The following is a 17,840-nucleotide window of genomic DNA, read 5'->3' as shown; positions in this document are numbered from 1 at the left end:
ACACAGTGTCTGGGGCCCGACACCCTGGTGGCACAAGAGGCAGGAGGACAGAGTTGGAACAGGCAGGTGAGTTCAGCATGACCCTGGCCAGAGAGTGCAGGTGGCAAGCCTCACTATCACTACCCTTTCCTCTTCCTGAATCCTATCAGCGGTGACTGTTGGGGTGACTACAGGCCAAAAATATTTCCATGTGTCTCAGCTTTCCCATCTGTAATACAAAGATCAAACAGTACACTTGTCTTACAGCATTACTGTCAGGATTAAAATAGTGAGCAAATTTAGAGAGCTTAAAACGTGGCACATATATATACTTTGTATAAATGCTGACAGTTGTCATTTTTATCATTATCGCTATCACTGAGCCTCAAAGCTTCACACCAGGCCTGAAGCTACTGAGCTGTGAAGACCTTCATGCCAACCTGCATTTCCTGAGGCCTAGCATTACCCTCCACAATGGACCAGATGGAGTTGTTGAGGGTGCCTGGGGGTCCCAGGGGAGACACAAGTACAGGTCTGGACTTCTCTGACATTTTCTCTGGATCTTCCACCCAGCTCCTGGTGGCACATGTGAGGTTTACCATCGCTATCAACACCAAGGCTCGAGAGCAGCTCATCTGCGAGTATGGCCTCTTTGACAAGGTGGGCACCTCTCACCCCACTCCATCCAAGGCAGACCCCAGCCTGGTGGGTACCCCTTTCTCAAAACCAACATCCCACCTCAGCTCCAGATTTCCCTCCAGGAGACCAGGCCCCTAGACACCATGGAGTGGGGGTCTGGGGAGAGTGGATGGTGGAGGCTGGAGGTGAGCAGACTGAAGGCTTCTCAGATTCTGCGGCCAGTCTCTGACCCCTCCACCTGGCTACTGGGCAGTTCTCTTCTTCTGAGTGCATTCCCTACAGCTCATCACCAGCTCTTCCTCCTCAGCTTTTTCCTGTTACCTCTTCCAACCCTCCCTTCTTCCATCTTCTGGCATGTGGGTGCAGACCCTGCCTCCTGGCACCCACTCCTCACCTCTTATGTACTAGGGACCTGTGTAGAAACCCCCACATCACTCTGTACACAGCCTCCCACCCTCTGCCCTTCCAGGTCATCAGTGCTCCCAACTTATTCTCCTCTTTGGCAGGGCCTTGGTTCCTACTCTTTCCTCACATTCTCCCAGGCAGTACCCCACCCTGCCTTAACTCCCCAAGTAGCCATACCAAGCCAGGATTCACCCTTCTCCCCACCCTCAACCCCTGCAGGCTTCACCCTGACCTCCTTTCTTCCTAGCTTCCATTAGTGAGCATCCAGGTAGTCACTAAGGTTGAGCCACTGTTTGAGTTGCAAATGGCAAAACCCACCTCAAACCAGCTAAAGCTGGACAGGAGATATACTATCTCACATGCCTGAACATACAGGGGTGAGGGAGCTTCAAATGATAATGGATCCAGGGATGCAGTGTCCCCAGGATCCAAGCACACTGGCTTCCTCTCTCTAAACTGTATTTGCCTCATGCTCCAGAAGGGCTTTCCCCCGTGGGAGCTCCAGGCTCATTTTTCCAAGCAGTGACCATAGTCTTCTTTCCCAGTACATAGCACCGGGAACACAGATTAGTTCCACTTGGGTTGAACCACCCTTGGGGACACGTGTCTGGCACCCTAGCACCCAAGTCCTCTTGAAGATTCTGTAACCTGAGTGCTCAGCCCCCATGTGTCGTGTGCATACCTGAGAGCAAGTGTGCCTGTATCTCAGCCACAGGGAGGAGGACCAGGATCACTCTTTGTGCCTCTCCATCCCCCTTAAAGCACACCACAAGCCCTTAACAGAGTTGTGCAGGTCCTGGGGGCTGGTTTCTGCTCCGTTCTTTCACCCAAAGGTTGGTCACTGAAAGCAGTATTCGGACTTAGGCAGCCTGTGTTCAGAACTCAGAATGAGAGCTGTCAAAAGGCTGCAGCAACCCAGGTCCCCACTCTACCAACTGCCCCCTGCCCCTCCTCAGGGTGGGAGTTCACCCCTTCCTCTGCAGCTGCTCCTGGTCTCTGCACATACCCATCCACCTCAACCCCTTGCATTAGGTCAAGCAGAGTCTCCTCCCTGTGGCCTAGTATTCATTGGGCTGACCTGGTGTTCTAAAAGTTAAACATCCTCCTACCCAACCTCACAGGATCTGGTTTTGGTCCTCTGTGTGCCTGGCCACTATACTGCTGATGAGTTTTTCTCCTGGGAGCTCCAGGACCAGATGCTGGAGGGGGAAACCAGCCTCAGCTTAACATCATTCTCTCTTCCCTCCCCAACAAGGCCAATGCCACAGGGGGTGGTGGTCATGTGCAGATGGTGCAGAGGGCCATGGAAGACCTGACCTATGCCTCCCTGTGCTTCCCTGAGGCCATCAAGGCCCGGGGCATGGAGAGCACCGAGAACATTCCCTACTACTTCTATCGGGATGATGGGCTCCTGGTGTGGGAGGCCATCAAGACGTGAGTACAGGCTGGGTATGGGACCTACTCTGTGTGGCCAGAGTGGGGGGCTTCGAGGAGGAACAAACACGAGCATTGATGAACCTAGCTAGGAGTCTCCACGACTGACTCAGTGAGCCAGATGCTTGGCTTTGTTGTCAGGGCACTAGAGGAGGAAGGGGGGTGTGTGAGGATAGGGTGACCTTAATGACCTGGACATTAAGAATAAGTGACTGATGGGGGCCCTGCCTGGGGGCACAGCTCTGCAGATCCTGGCTGTATCGCCCACTGCTTGTTGGGCCCTTTCTCCTGAGCTAGGTTTGTAGCTGATGTGGTTGGCGTCTACTATGAGAGTGACCAGGTGGTGGTGGAGGACCAGGAGTTGCAGGACTTCGTGAAGGATGTTTATGTGTATGGCATGCGGGGCAAGAAGGCTTCAGGTAGGGACCATTCCCAGTTCTCCAGTCCTCTCTGCTGCCCTTCTCTGCACCTCTGAACTTCCTTGGGCAACATGGGCTTATCATAGTCACCTTAGCACCTGGTGCTGGGGCTAGAGTCCCCAAGGGACCCCTGGCCACCAGTATGCCTCCCTGGGGACACTTCAGGGCTTCCTGTGACCCTGATAGCCTGGGTCAGAAATACCAGGAGACTAAGCCAAGCTGCTGATCCCTCCCCGTGTGTCTGTATTGCCCATGCCCATCCCTCCAGCACTGGTGTAGGGGACCCCAGGGAAGGATGTGGGTGGGAGAGGCACTCTGCTGGTCAGCTATCCCTCCTGGAAGGTGGGGCCTTAGCCAGCTCCTGACTCTGCCTTAGGCTTCCCCAAGTCCATCAAGACCAGGGAGAAGCTATCTGAGTACCTCACCGTGGTGATCTTCACAGCTTCAGCCCAGCATGCAGCAGTGAACTTTGGCCAGGTGGGCAAGGGCAGGGCAGCCCTCTGGGTGGGAAACTACCAAGATCACCCTGACCATGACTACTACTGACCCACAGGGTGAGACAGCCCTCTTCTTACTTTTCCAGCCAGCCAGCTAGGTAGAGGAAGCCAGGTGGAAATCAGGCAGTCTCAGGGCCCAGATCAGGTGTTCCCACTGACAATTCTGCCAACTTAGTGGAGGACCCTGGCTGGTGACAGTGAGGGGCTTGGTGGATGGGGAGTGCACAAGTGGGAGGCAGGAAACACAGGCAGGCAGTGTCTGGATTGCGTGTCTGTGGCTCTCCCTGCAGTACGACTGGTGTTCCTGGATTCCAAATGCCCCCCCAACCATGCGGGCCCCACCACCCACAGCAAAGGGTGTAGCCACCATCGAACAGATCGTGGACACACTGCCAGACCGAGGCCGCTCCTGCTGGCATCTGGGTGCAGTGTGGGCATTGAGCCAGTTCCAGGAGAATGAGGTGAGGCCATTCTGCCTCTTCTGGCAGGCAGGTTGCCCAGGTTTAACCCACTTCTCAACTTCAGGGTTTTGTGACTCAGGACTCAGGTAGATACCTACCCTCCAAGCATCCTGAGTTCTGAGGCTGAAGTAGCCACAAGGTCCTCAGGCCTGAAGCTTGAGAGCGTTCAAGGTGGCTGGGGCAAGAGAGCAAAGGGGCCGCTGCTCCACTGATGACACTCCCCACAAAGGCGCCCCCACCACGCCCAGCTGTTGATGAGGCTCTCTTCTGTAGGTTTCTCTTTGGCACCCCAGAGGTGACAACTAAGAGTTTCCTAGATATCCTTCCAGACATTTCCATATACCTTGTATAGGCTAATCCCAAAGATGGGTGTCTCAGTAGATACAATGTGATAACATTAGTTCAGTGCTGCACACAATGATCATACCAGGCCCAGACTCATGGGAATTTAAGTTACTTAGGGTACTTGCTAATGTGTTGGTCCCTCACTAATATCTTTGGATACTAGTGGGGATATTAGTTTCTTTGCCCACATGTTTAATAGGACCAGAGGATGCACTCCAAGTAGGGGAATTTCTAGGTCCAAGAATGCTGAGACTGAACTGCCCTCCACAACGTAAATCCCAAATACCATCAATAGCATACGATGCTTCTCCCACCCTTTCCAGCCCTGTATATGAAACTTCCCAACTTAAACAATCCAATAGTTTTTAAATATGTCTAGTTTTAATTTGCAAACATCTGTGTAAGTGTGCAAATGAGCACATTACCTCAAAGGGGTGAGAGAAGGCCAGTGCTGGCCCCTCTGCCCACTGCCTGGGGCCAACAACAGTCTCCATATTTACCTGCACCATTACATGTCCTTATAGCCATCCTGGAGCAGAAAAGTGCAGTTATTTCTCCCACTCATCTGCAGTCCCCCCATCTCCACTCTGGAGGCTTCCTCAGGGAAAGCCAGGTTGGAGATGGCATTTTCATTCTCGCAGCATTCTCAGCAGGCAGCAGAGGATGACTCCCCAGGGCTGATCTTTATGGGTAGGATAAGGTTTGTCAATTAACATTGCTGCATTGCAGAGTAACCTGTCTGTCTCGGTTCTCAGCTATTCCTGGGCATGTACCCAGAGGAGCATTTCATTGAAAAACCCGTAAAGGAGGCCATGGCCCAATTCCGCAAGAACCTTGACACCATCGTCAGTGTGATTGCTGAGCGTAACAAGAATAAGAAGCTGCCATATTACTACCTGTCTCCAGACCGGATTCCCAACAGTGTGGCCATATGAGTGGCTGCCTGAGCCAGTCTCACCCCCGGACGGCCACCTGTTGCAGCCTATTCAGGTGGGGAGGCTCACAGGGCAGGCCTTCTGGCCTTTCTCTCCTGGAATTCTGCTCTCAGGCCCTAGGCTGACTGGCTTCAAACCAAAGGCTGCCCTAGGATGGGCCAGCTATTATTAGCTATAATGCCCACATTATAGCTAAGCTTCAGTGTATCTTCCTTTTTTATTCTTCAGTTTTGAATGAACCCCATACTTGGATCCAAGTGTGGAAACACTGCCAGGTCCTCCTACAAAGAATAGGATGGTGCAGCTTCCTGCCCTTCACCTAGCTCAGTACTTCCACACCAGCAAATCAGGATAACTGATAGATGTTTCTTCTTGTTGGAGGCATAGGATGATTATTTTCTGTTTTATTTATGCTTAGTTTTAATTTCTTGTGTACAGTACATGCCCAAATAAACTCCTGTTGAGTGAATTAAGAATTAGTTGTCATAAAAATAAAGTTCATTTAAAACATTTCCTTCCACATGCTATATTCCAACCAACCCAAAACAGCTTACATACACACAGAAAAGCTGTAATCCATTGTGATTCCATCTACACAGAAGCCTCTCCACTATCCCCAGTCTGGATAGCTTCAAGAAGCTCAGCCAAACCCAAGCAGAATAAAGTAAACCCTTCTTCAAAGCCAAAGTCCTCAAAACCACAATTGAAGAGAAAATCTTGGAAGTGGTGACACATATAACATATAATGGAATGATTTTATTACAGATGTACTTTTCATTAGAAACTATAGGGGCCTAAAGACAATGGAACAATGTTTTTAAAGCTTTAAAGGAAAATAATCACCAACACAGGATTCTGTAACCAGCAAAAATATCCTTCAAATGTGAAAATCAAATAAAAGATTTTGAGGTAACCCTGGCTGGTGTAGCTCAGTGGATTGAGCACGGGCCTGCGAACCAGACAATCGTGGTTCGATTCCCAGTCAGGGCACATGCCTGGGTTGCAGGCTGGTTCTCTGCAGGCCAGTTCCCAGCAGGGGATGCACAAAAAGGCAACCATACATTGATGTTTCTCTCCCTCTCTCCTTCCCCCCTTCCCCTCTAAAGATAAATAAATAAAATCTTAAAAAAAAAAAGAGAGAGATTTTGAGGTAAATAAAACTAAGAGAATCTGTTGACACCAGAGCTACACTACAAGAATTGCTAAAGAAAATTCTTCAGGCTGAAGGGAAATGACACTACATGGAAACTCAGATCCTCAGGAAGGATGGGAGGGTATCAGCAATGGTAGAAATTTGCTAAACTAAGAAACTAATTTAATCAATTCTTCCCCCACTTAATTCCTTTAAAATATATATGACTATTTAAAGTAAATATTATAGCCTTCCACGTGGCATTTACAATACATGTAAAGATAGCATAAAAGAAAATGGGTATTAAATGGACATTTTCATTGACATGGTTTCTATAGCTTAGATCAGATGGCCCAATATTAATTCCAAGTAGTTTGTAAAATTTTAAGTAGATGTATTATAATCCCTAGGGCAACCACTAAAAATAACTAAAAACCAATAGATGGTATCCTAAAATATGTAAATAATTAAAATAAAAGCAGGAAAAGAGGAACAGAGATATAAAAAAAGGGGGACAAACAGAAATTAAATAATGAAATGGTAAACACAGAACCATCAAAAGTTAATGGACTAAAAACTCCTACAAAATGGCAGAGATTATTAGATCTAAAGAATCAATAGCCCACTGCAGTTATCAGTTTTGTCCACATTAACCTTGATTCCCATTAACAGGATGGCTCATGTTTAATTGAGCAGCCATTCCACTTCATTGAAAATGCCATTAGCAAGATCAGCTTCCCTTAGTCCAACTATGAGAACCTACTCCTCCTTTTTCCCTACTGAATGGATTATATTTGTGTCTTGACAATAAAGCTGGAAATATTTACAGATGCCCTGTATGAAGGAGACAGTCCCGTTTTTACTTAGTTCATCGAGTGCTTTCCAGTGTGGATACAAGATGGAACCTAAAAGGGGCCACCCAGGAGGTTCCCTGCCATCAGCAAGTGAAGGTTTATGTTTTTTCTCCACTCAAGTAATGGACTCCTCATCCAAACAAAGAGACTGTTGTCCAGGGCAGATGTACTACTGATCCCTGTATTTTCTATGTCACAAGTGGCATTGGAAATACTGAGGAAATATCACAAGTTTTAAAGCCCAGTTTAAAGGGCTCCTACTAAAGCACCCTGATGAAGCTCAACTATAGGTAATACCAGGTCTACAGTGATGCATCACCCATTTCTAGTTAAATCAGCTCCACATAATGTGACTCAAACTAATGATACTAGTGCCTTTGTCCAGAGTCTCTCCAGGACATAGATTTTCCCCACATCTTAAAATAAATTATCCTTATTTTTATCCAAAATAAGTAAACAAATAAAGTTAATAACCAGCAAGAGACACACTTTAAATACATAGCGAAGTCAGTAAGTTTGGCGAGCAATCTACAAACTTGGATTTTTAAAAACAGCATTTTAGCCCTGGCTGGTGTGGCTCAGTGGATTGAGTGCCGGCCTGTGAACCAAAGGGTCACTGGTTTGATTCCCAGTCAGGGCACATGCCTGGGTTGCTGGCCAAGTCAGGTCCCCAGTAGGGGGCGCATAAGAGACAACTACACAATGATGTTTCTCTCCCTTTTTCTCCCTTCCCCTCTGTCTAAAATAAATAAATAAATAATTTTTAAAAACAGCATTTTAAAAATGTGAAATACATTCTTAGCTCAAGGGCCTTACAAAATCTGGTTATGGGCTGGTTTGACCAGTGGGCTGTGGCTTGACAGCCCCCGATACAAAGAGACTGTAAGATTTGTGAATGGAAAATAAAGCACATGACAAGACACACATAAAAACGATCAACATTATTAGTCATTAGGGAACTACACAGTAAAACCACAGTGAAATACAACTACACATCTACAACACTAAGTGTTGGCAAGCACATGAATTAACCTTCACACATTGTTGGAGAGGATATAAAATGGTCCACTTGCTTTGGATAAAAGGTGCTTACTTTCTTGTTAAAACGAAACACACCCTTACCCTTTCTGAACCAGTATTCCATTCCTAAGTATTTCCTAAGAGAAAACATATGGTCACAAAAATATTCTTAGTAGTTCTACTCATAATAGCAAAAAACTGTAAACTGAAGTATCCAGTAATAAGAAAATGGATGAAGGGATTGGTATCTTCATACAATGCACTATTAATCAACAATAAAAAAGAACAAGGTAATTGATACAATAGCATGGATGAAACTCAAAAGCAATGTGCTGGCAGAAAGAACTCTTACATAAAAGTGTATATACTGCATAACTCCATTAAAACCAAGTTCTAGGATAAGCTGAAGTCAAGAAATCAGAACAGCGTTTGTTATGGGAGGTATGGGGACAGGGTGGACTGAAAGGGGCCATCAGAATTTTAAGGATTGAGACAATGTCCTGTATTTTCATAGAAGTTGAGTTACATAGGTGGTGTATACATTTGTCAAAACTCATCAAATGGTACACTGGAGATTTACGTATTTTACACTGTAAATTTTACCTAAGAACAAAAAGAACCATAAATAAATATTGAATTCTAGGTAACAATATGCACACTGAAGTGTACTTTACAGCAGCAATTTACTCTGGAGTGCATGAAAAAAATAAGCTGATGGATGAATACAGTGATGCACAGGTGGAGATATGTGGTAAAGTGTATATAAAAACATGTTAATTATAGAACCTACAATTATTTTAAAAATATTCATAAAAATGGAAAAATTCATGAATTGCACTTATTTGTCACGTACAGAAAAGCAGAGAGTTAATTTTCTTACATCATAAAAAGCACTCATGATTCAATGTAAAAATACAAAGAAAAATCCAAGAGGAAATGGTCAAGGCATATGGAAACTTGCAAAAGCAGAAATGGGCAGTATACAAAATATGCTCAATCTTATTTACCTGAGAAATGCAAAGTAAAATATCAACAAGAAGATGGGGAATGACATATACTTTAGTTAACAATTTAAAAAGTAACACATATTGCAATGTAAGGGAACAGGCTCATATTTTCAGTGGGAAGATAAGTGAATAATTCTAGAGATAATTTTGGCACCTTAAAATGTCTCTATTCCATTTTTCAACATCTAGGAATTTATCTTCAGAACTACCTCTCCATCCCAGACAGACACCCAGGTATACAAAGTTAAAGGTCAAAACTGTGAAGTTCTACCTTGTTTCTAATGTCAAAAACTAGTAAGCAACCTAAAATTTATATCAACAAGGATTTAGTTAACTAATTTAATTTAGTTAACTTAATTCTGTATAAGTTGAAAATAAGGTAGACACAAAACTATTAAATTGGTTGTTAGGTACAAAAAGCAACCTGCAAAGTGGTATGTTGTGTGGTCTCAATAAGCAACATGCATTTTATATAAAGTTCAGACTTATTAAAACCATGTGATGCCTCCCCACTGCCAGTGTCTCAGCACCCCCTGCTGGGCCCTCAGTATGTACCCCTGCCCTTCCAGCAGGGGCCTGGCATGCTGCCAATGACAGCCCTTCCCTGGGGAAAGGGCTGTGTTTGATTTTCTTCTTTGGTTTTCATCATGTTGATGTATGCCTTCCCTCTCCTCTTAATGTTTAACCAGACATTTCTTCTTTTCCAAAGAAAGGTCAGCCAGCTTGCCATCTGGTCCTCCTCCACCAGCCAGAACTTACCAAACAAGGGTGTATGAGTTCATCTCTGGTAGCCCACAGAAAGCCAAAGCCCAAGGCAACAGGTTTTCCCAGAGAAGAAGGGTTTATCAGTCAGGCAGCCAGACAAGGAGACCAGAGATGAAGCTCAAATCAATCTGCTCCATCCGAAGTTCGGGGATGAGTTTTCGGGGGGCAGGGGAACGCTGGTATATGAAAGCAACTTGGTCATTTATGGGAAGATATGCTAAGGGGGCTTCTGTAGCAGACCCTCCTGGACAATGGACACTTCTGAAAGTGTTGTACTGTTCAAGTTCCGGTCATGTCCTGGTCCTTTAGTTACATGGGAAGGGGCAAGAGTTTGGTTCCAGTGTTATCTTGAGGAGGGATGGCACATGCGTAGTGCTGTCTCTGTAAAATAACTCAACAATGTCATTAATTACCAATCCTCTACCAGTGTGCTGTTATCACTGACACCCCAGGCAGTAAGGAGAAGTGAGCAAGTTCTTGGGCAAAGCTGAGCAGGGCTCACAGCTTCTGAGCCCTCAGTACTCTCTTAGCCACCTGTGCATCCCAGCCTGCTGTACTTCCAGGCCTCCAGGAAGGAGCATTGAGCAGATCTTTAACAAGGGAAATGTGAAGACACACCAACACTGCTTTTAACTCTGAAATTCCCCTGAAGGGGCACAGGGGGATAGTCAGCCTGTTCCACAGAGGAGGACACTGCTGACAATAAAAATCCCGGGAAGGAAACCCGGGATTGGCAGCCCACCCTAGGGCAGCTAGGCCCCAGGCTAAGCTGTGCTCCTCCTGAATGCCTCTAGGTGATCCTGCACTAGAGTACCACACATTTCCAGCATTTTGAAAATTTACCTCAAGTTCTTGCCACCAACCCTCTGGTGCACAGAATTCTGACAAAACAGAAACTGGTCGGTCAGGTAACTGCTTATTCAACCCTGTATGGAGGTTCAAAACAAGCCACCCCTAGATGTGCCTCAGGGGTGTGCAGATTATTTTGAGCTAAAGGCAATTTTAGCTTCAGTCTCAATAAGTAGTTCTGCCTCTCCCTAGAAGAACTTGAATTATGGGCCCTGAATTAGAGAGAAGCTTTTTTACCTATCTATAGGGCAGGACAAACTTCTCTTTCTAAGCACCTTACCTCATCCCTAGCTCAGATTGTCTCACATACCTATGTTCCCTTTCTGTTTCTGAGCCTCTCCTGCATGTGGGGTCCCTGACTCCTGTATGTGGGGCTCCCATACATATGTATATTTTAAGTTGAGTTATTTTCTTTTGCAAATCTGCCTCATGTCTATTTGATTATTAGAGCAGCAAAAGGAACCTTGAGGGTAGAGGAAAGTTTGTTCCTCACAGCAGCACTGCCCACGGAACACCACATCCTCCCTTGCTTCCTCCATGTTAAATAGTGGGATGAGCCCAGAGACCCTAACACTGTCCCTTGGGCCTGTGCCTCTGCAGGGCTGTATCAAAGGGTGTGAGAGAACTGAAATTGTTTGCACTTCTTCCCAGATACCATTCGAGGATGGGGGTGGAGGGAGGAGAGCCTTGAGTCAGAGGAGCACTTGGTGATGCGGTGTAACTCAGAGCAATGCCTTCTCTGGGCTTTTTTCCTGGCCATACACAGGGTCAGACTAGAGGAGCTGTTCTCACTGTTGGGGAAATGTAAAGGGGAAGCAGGGACTACTTTGAAAATCCCTTTGAAAGCTATGGGCTTGTATCCTTGTCCCTTGTTCCCTGAGGAGCAGGACATGGGCACTCACACAGTCCTCAAGGAACTATACACCACCTGGATGAGGAAAGAGCCTCTCTTTCCTCAGGGTTCCCAGATAATTGAATTTTACAGACTAGAAAAGTTTTGAAAGGAAGTCTGGAGACATTTGGGTTACCAAGTTTTTGTTGGTATGAAGAAACAATCATTAACCAACCAATCCACAAAAAGCACCACCACCAACAGCTTCCATCTAGCATACTATCTTCTTCATTTCATAATAGATAGCTGAACATTAGAGTAGTATAATAAGGTCAATGGACTGCTCCACTCTTTCTTACACACTAACCTATGTTGCCTCTTTTCCCATCTCCTCTGAACCCCTACAGACTACGTTACATCAGTACGAGACCACAGCCAGGCCAGCTCACCTCAGAGGACTGTCTGGGAGTCTCCTCTAGAGTATGAGAGGTAACCATCCAGGGAGCCAAAGTGGAGCCCCGCCCAAGGCAGTAGCCCATGTGTAAATCCATGAACTGTTGGACTGCTGCACCCAGAGTATATTGAGGTCATGCCAGTGGAGTCCAGACTCTGTTCCTCTCATTTTAGCTCCAAGGGAAAGCTAGAAAGAAGCAGGGGAAAGTATAGGCTTCTCTGATGGCTGAGGGTCTGTCTCGACCAGGGGTGTCAAACTCATTTTCACTGGGGGCCATATCAGCCTTGCAGTTACTTTCAAAGGACCAAAATAATTTTAGGATCGTAAAAATGTAACTATTCCTTAACTGTTAAGGAGTTGAAATTACATTCGGCCCTTTGAAAGCAACCGCAAGACTGATGTGGTACCTGGTGAAAATGAGTGAGACATCTCTGGTCTAGGCCCTGCCCTCTTAGAGGAACTGTCAGTTCAGGAAGGTATGCTCTTCCTCTCTTCCTTTTACTATGGAACTATGTTACTCAGCTGTTTCAAGAGCCAGCCATGTAGAGAGGTACAGCAGGACTTCTGGTCACAACAGAACTTCTCAGGCTAGGGAAATGACAGGCCCTAGAGAGGGGCCCATGGCACCTCTGACATCGGCTGTGACCAACAATTCAATGGGCACCATTCATACAGACAGAAGTTTTCTATAAAGGACCATGTCAATAATTTAGGCTTTGCAGGCCAGAAGATCTGTCCCCGCTACTTTATTTGGCCACTATAGCAGGAAGTCAGCTTAATACAGTATGAAAATGAATAAGCATGGCTGTGTGCCTCAAAGCTTATTTACAAAAACAGGAGGTTGGCCTGCAAGCAGCAGTGTGCCACCACATGACATAGAAGATTGAAAGCACCCCCTAGAGGTGGCCATGCAGCAGTTCTATAACACATCATTGTGGCCAGTGTCAAAGGACAGAAAGGCCTGCAGGTCTTAAGCCTACCTGCAATAAGACCCCATTTGGTGTTTCTTCCCCAAAGCATAGAGGTTCTTCTCAGGTAGTCACCCACTTCATATTCTTATAGAAGCTGAGTCCTCTTTCAGCTCCACCTCCTCACCACTCCTCCAACCAGTTGAGCACAAGCTATGTCCCGGCTTCGCTCTGTCCTACAAGCACATAACCTTAGCTGCTAAGCAGGTAAGTCTTAGCAGGTGCAGCAGTTCTGCTGCCTCTGCAGTGGGACCATGCTCCTCTAGAAGCCTCAACAGCTCCACCCAGTTCTGGGGACCTCTTCTCTGCAGAAGGGGAGGAAGACACTTGGCATAGTATCATACCCAGCTTCTGTGTCTTCTAGAAGCCTACCATGGTGCCCTTAACTAGTGGATGAATTCTCCTGGTTCACCCTGGATACAGTATGTCCAGGACAGTCCTGGCCTCCTTTCTTTCACCTCATGTACAAAAGTAAAGCTGTGTGAGTGAAGGTTTGCAGTCTTTGACTAGAGGATCTGTGGCACTGCCATTTGTCAGGGAAGCCCTGTCAGCAGCCAAGAGAGGCAGCCAGCCTAAGCTATGGCCAGAAGTCCTGCTAGACCTCCACACCTGGTTCTCTTGCTCAGCTGAGCTGTGGTTTAGTAAATGTTTTAACAGATAAGGCTAGTTAAGCAACCCAACTGCTCCGGCAGTCATGTTGCCAATACACACCCTGATCTTGAGCCTGGCTTCTCTTGAGGCAGTAAGTTCACACACAGCCCACATATTTCCAACAAGCACACCTGTATGCACTGCTTCAGTTTTCACTCTCATGCCCCCACACCCTCCAGATCCCATTCCCACCCCACTCATCACCAGTATTGGAGGAAGCTATCCTCCCTCAAGAGGCAGGTGAGGAAAATGGATACCTCCAGAAAGTGTGATTTTCCTCCCTAATGTGACAGCCAGAGGAGCCTAGAGAGGTTCCCAGACTCCTTGCAGGAAAACACCTTCATAGAAAAACTTCTTTGTAAAGAAGTGCTTTATTGCTGCATTTAGACACCCCATGTATAGCACAAACGAGCCCGTGTACAGAGTATTATTCAAGTGGTGATACTGAGAAACAGTGAACACACACAAAAGAATAAAAAACTAGACATCTAGATAACTAGAAACTCCCTAAGTGCATTTTAGAAACCCCCACACATGCTAGTGTAAATTTGTTTTTTATTAACAATCAACTTTCTAGAAACATTGCACCTAAATAGGTGATGAGTTGTTTATGTCTTTCCTAGGGTAGAGATGAAAGCTGTATATTTCAAATCAGATCTAAAAAGGTTAAGTATTTCAAAAGTGTATTTGCATCAGGCCAAAATGTTCCCAGTCCTCCTCCAGCCCTATAGCTGACCACCAGGCAACAGAAGCAGCTCAAACCTGTTCAGGCATTACCTGAGGCTCGGGAACTGGTCCAACTGCCTGGGGTCCATATATCTGTACCCAGGTAGAACATGCCTAAAAATTTAAAACTAGACCCATAAGATTGAAAAAAGTGGAGTGAAGCAAAAAAAAAAAAAAAAAAAAAAAGTGGGGGGGGGTTGTATAGGGGGACACATGTTTGAGTTCTGAAGTAGGAAGTGACCTTTTATAGCTATTCAGAAAAATTCTTAAAACCCAGGCACAATAAATGGATTACTGCTGGCATTCAAAGAAGTCACAAGCCCTTGAGTTGTACTGTAACTTCTTGGGGAATAGAGGTCAGGTCAGAGAGGGCTGGCTGGTGACACCCCTAAGGGCTTCTGCCATCTCTCCATTGCCTGGCCCACAATTACCAGCCCTACTGGCCCTGACACCTGAAGGCTCATCCCACATTTCCATATGGTTCAGTCAAATGTCATCCTCCCACCAGAGCGAGGTGCAGAATGAAAGGAAACTGGGGATTAACCCCCAAAAAGCATTTAGAGGGCGAGTGACAGACTAAAGGGAATACCAGGCAGATCCACTGTCCCCACTAGAAGATGGTACAGCACAATCTTGCAAGTGCTGCATGCCTCACTGTTAGCTCCTGGGGGGAAAATATTAGACCTGGGACTAAGAATGGGGTCAAAGGTGCTCAACTAGAATCTGTCAAGAAGAGAGAAACTCAAGGAAGCATCTGTGTGTCTTTCCAGGAGAGAAAAGGAGGACCTGGGATAGACCTTCACAGGCAGATAAGTTTTTGGAACTTGGTGGGAGGTGATGAGATGGACAGAGGGCTTCAGGGCAGAGGAAAGGATTCCTGCTTAAAAATCTACCTGTCTTCACATAACTCATCACTTGCTGTTAGAAGGTGGCAGACTTGGGGCCTTCCTTAGCCCATTCTGAAGGGGCAGAATCAGAGATGAGCAGGATCTAGCAACCCTGAGTAACAGTCTGCCTGATATCTCCAGGCAGAGAAAGGAAGTAGGTAATTGCACTTTGAGGCACAGTGAAGAGACAGGCATGGGCTGGATGTGGCTGGGGGACAGCGAGAGGGTAAATTGATCGATTTTCAGGGGCTGGTGTGGTGCCCAGCCAGAGAAAGACCATGGCAGTGCAGCTCCCTAGATCAGAGCCCATAATCCTGAAGAGTCAGACACTAGGAAGAAGTGGTAGAGCACAGTCTGCTACCACATACACTGCCCGAGAGCTCAGACACCCTTTAGCTTCCTTCTGGTTCTCAAAGGAAGCCACAGGGCTTCCCCTCTGAAAAGCAAAGGACTCATCTTGTGCTTGCTTCATCTTCTTAACACAAAAGATGAGACACCTAAGGCTCAGAGGACTAAGGGCAGGACTCCCAGGCACATGCAGACACCTGGAAAGCCAGCATCTGGGATATATCCATGTTACATGGCAGATCCCCCTGATCTAGATTCCTGGAGTTCACTCATTTCCCTGGAGCAATGAAACTAGTTTTTAAAAATAGAATCTTAAGTAGACTTTTTGGTAGTGATTTTGGTTTTATGAAAAATTGTATGGGAGATAATCCCTAATGACAGAACAGACTGATCCCAAGGCCAGGAGCTCCTAAAAGATCACCTCTATTCAGTCCAGTTAAGGCGACAAATGGTTGGGAGTGTGACTGAGTGCAGTAACACAACAGGCCCTGGTAGTTTGTGGCTCACTCCTGGCCCTTATCCCAGAGCTAACCTGCCTGCCTGTCTTCTCAGGTACAGAAGCTGGCTGAGATGGCAGGAGCCCAGGAGCACCTACAGTAGACACACACTAGACCAGGTTGGTGCATGCTTACTCTTTTAGTGTGAGGCCAGTACAGACTAGAGAGGTTTGTCTATAAGGGAATGATTTCTAAATACTCAGTTTTGTTTTAATTACTCACTTCTTTTCCTTTCATTTAGAACTCATAAGCTCTTCCTTTTCAGTGTTGACCAAAACATTTTTTAAAATGTTTGGGGCAGGCTCTTGTATAAAGACTTGTCATAAAGCAAGCTTGAAACCATAGGAATGAGGCTCAAATTGCCATTTAGAATCCATTAATTCCTATGAGATGTTATGAGAAAGTGTCCAACCTGTTTGTGCTGCATGCTAGTCACAAGTCTTTAATGGACACAAGACTAGATGTCACATTTCTCAGAATACAAAAGGCAATAGGGTTTTAGATCTGTTCTAACATAAAAGAGATAATCAGGGTCATACAGAGAAGATCTCTATTTATAAGAGACACTCTTAAGTTTCAATCTTACTGGACACACATAAAATAAAATATAGATTCTGTTTCTGAAAAGTGCCGTTTGCTTAGTGAAATCACTCGCCACCATGCAGAGAGCACCGTGGTCCACCTGCTGAGAACTGACAGTGACAGCACTGGAAGAGGGAGCTTACCTCCCTGGGTTCTCCTTAGTGAGGAGGGAAATCTTTGCACCATGACTAGACTTTCCCAAACACTTTGCTCCAGGGTGGGGTCTGCCGACAATTGGAAGAGTTGTACATCAGGGCCTGAGTATCACCCTGCTCCTGTTCTTTCCTCAGGTGTGACATTTCATCCCTCATTGTGCTCCAGACATCATGTGCCAGCTCCCTGTCATGATGTCATGAGTCTTCCACCTTCCCGTCCCATAGATGTGCACGTAGAAGTGGAACTCAGACATGTCCAACCGATGTGAGAGCTTTCCAGGATACTCCATGAAGAGGGTTTAGAAAAAGAGAAACCATTAAAAATAGTCACCTGATCAATCCGTGCTATTAAAGCATGTAAGAAAAGATACACAATTGGCAGTAAACAATTTCTGTGAGCTGTTCATGGATGTCCAGGAAAACTATACCCTCCACACAATCAGATGTGAATGATTTCTGGTCCACTGCCTTCAGGTTCTGTGCAACAAGAAGAGTTTGTGTCGGAATGACAGATTCCATGTTCATCTTTATTTTCAAAGTTGGGCTCTGTGAGTGTAGTTTTTTCAAAAATATTCTTTTTGCTTGTTTCTGGACAGTTTTGAACATAGATGACTCTGTTATAAGCTTTGAGTCTCTTCCACAATTGCACATACACTTTGCACTGAACGTACATAAAAAGAAGTCCGCCAGTAAAGCCAATGGCCACCACCACCAATTTAGTCCAAAAGGGCCACTCTAAGATTCCTAGAAGGAAAACACCTGGTTAGCCTAACAGATGACCTTATTTAAAATCTTAAGTAAATAAAACATAATTCATGAACTTCCCATAACCCATGGATACTTAATTCATCAAAGCCTATCTCACTGAAGTAGGGGTGGGAGAGGGTGTTCACTTCCTTATATCCTGCTCTTCCAGGAAGCAGTTCATGGAGATTCTCTCTCTCTCCATGATTTGATCTCTTCTGACTGGGTTTTCAAAACTACTCACAACAAGAGAAA

General features: G+C 45.8%; 2 protein-coding genes across 17 annotated transcripts in view; one reads left to right on the top strand and one right to left on the bottom strand.

Annotated features, from left to right (window-relative positions):
* Nucleotides 1-5,979, top strand: part of ALOX5 (arachidonate 5-lipoxygenase) — a 44,276-nt gene extending 38,297 nt beyond the window's left edge. The window contains exons 8-13 of one of the 3 annotated variants that reach the window (XM_037127460.2): nucleotides 553-639; nucleotides 2,279-2,457; nucleotides 2,755-2,876; nucleotides 3,253-3,353; nucleotides 3,664-3,834; nucleotides 4,935-5,979. In XM_037127460.2, the coding sequence (XP_036983355.1) occupies nucleotides 553-639; nucleotides 2,279-2,457; nucleotides 2,755-2,876; nucleotides 3,253-3,353; nucleotides 3,664-3,834; nucleotides 4,935-5,114 (840 nt within the window). In that variant the 3' untranslated portion in view covers nucleotides 5,115-5,979. The remainder of the gene's footprint in view (nucleotides 1-552; nucleotides 640-2,278; nucleotides 2,458-2,754; nucleotides 2,877-3,252; nucleotides 3,354-3,663; nucleotides 3,835-4,934) is intronic. The other 2 variants (XM_037127457.2, XM_037127458.2) reach the window with 2 other exon arrangements.
* A 107-nt stretch (nucleotides 5,980-6,086) lies between these two features.
* Nucleotides 6,087-17,840, bottom strand: part of MARCHF8 (membrane associated ring-CH-type finger 8) — a 168,219-nt gene continuing 156,465 nt past the window's right edge. For all 14 annotated transcript variants that reach the window (XM_037127462.2, XM_037127475.2, XM_037127463.2 and 11 more), the window contains one exon: nucleotides 6,087-17,585. In XM_037127462.2, coding sequence (XP_036983357.2) covers nucleotides 17,281-17,585 — 305 coding nt within the window. In that variant the 3' untranslated portion in view covers nucleotides 6,087-17,280. The remainder of the gene's footprint in view (nucleotides 17,586-17,840) is intronic.

This window comes from Artibeus jamaicensis, unplaced genomic scaffold (genome assembly GCF_021234435.1).
Source record: "Artibeus jamaicensis isolate MK-2021 breed Jamaican fruit bat unplaced genomic scaffold, CSHL_Jam_final contig_468, whole genome shotgun sequence".
NCBI classification, from domain to species: domain Eukaryota; kingdom Metazoa; phylum Chordata; class Mammalia; order Chiroptera; family Phyllostomidae; genus Artibeus; species Artibeus jamaicensis.
Note: the sequence above shows the minus strand (reverse complement) of the source record. Positions and strands in the feature narration are given on the sequence as shown.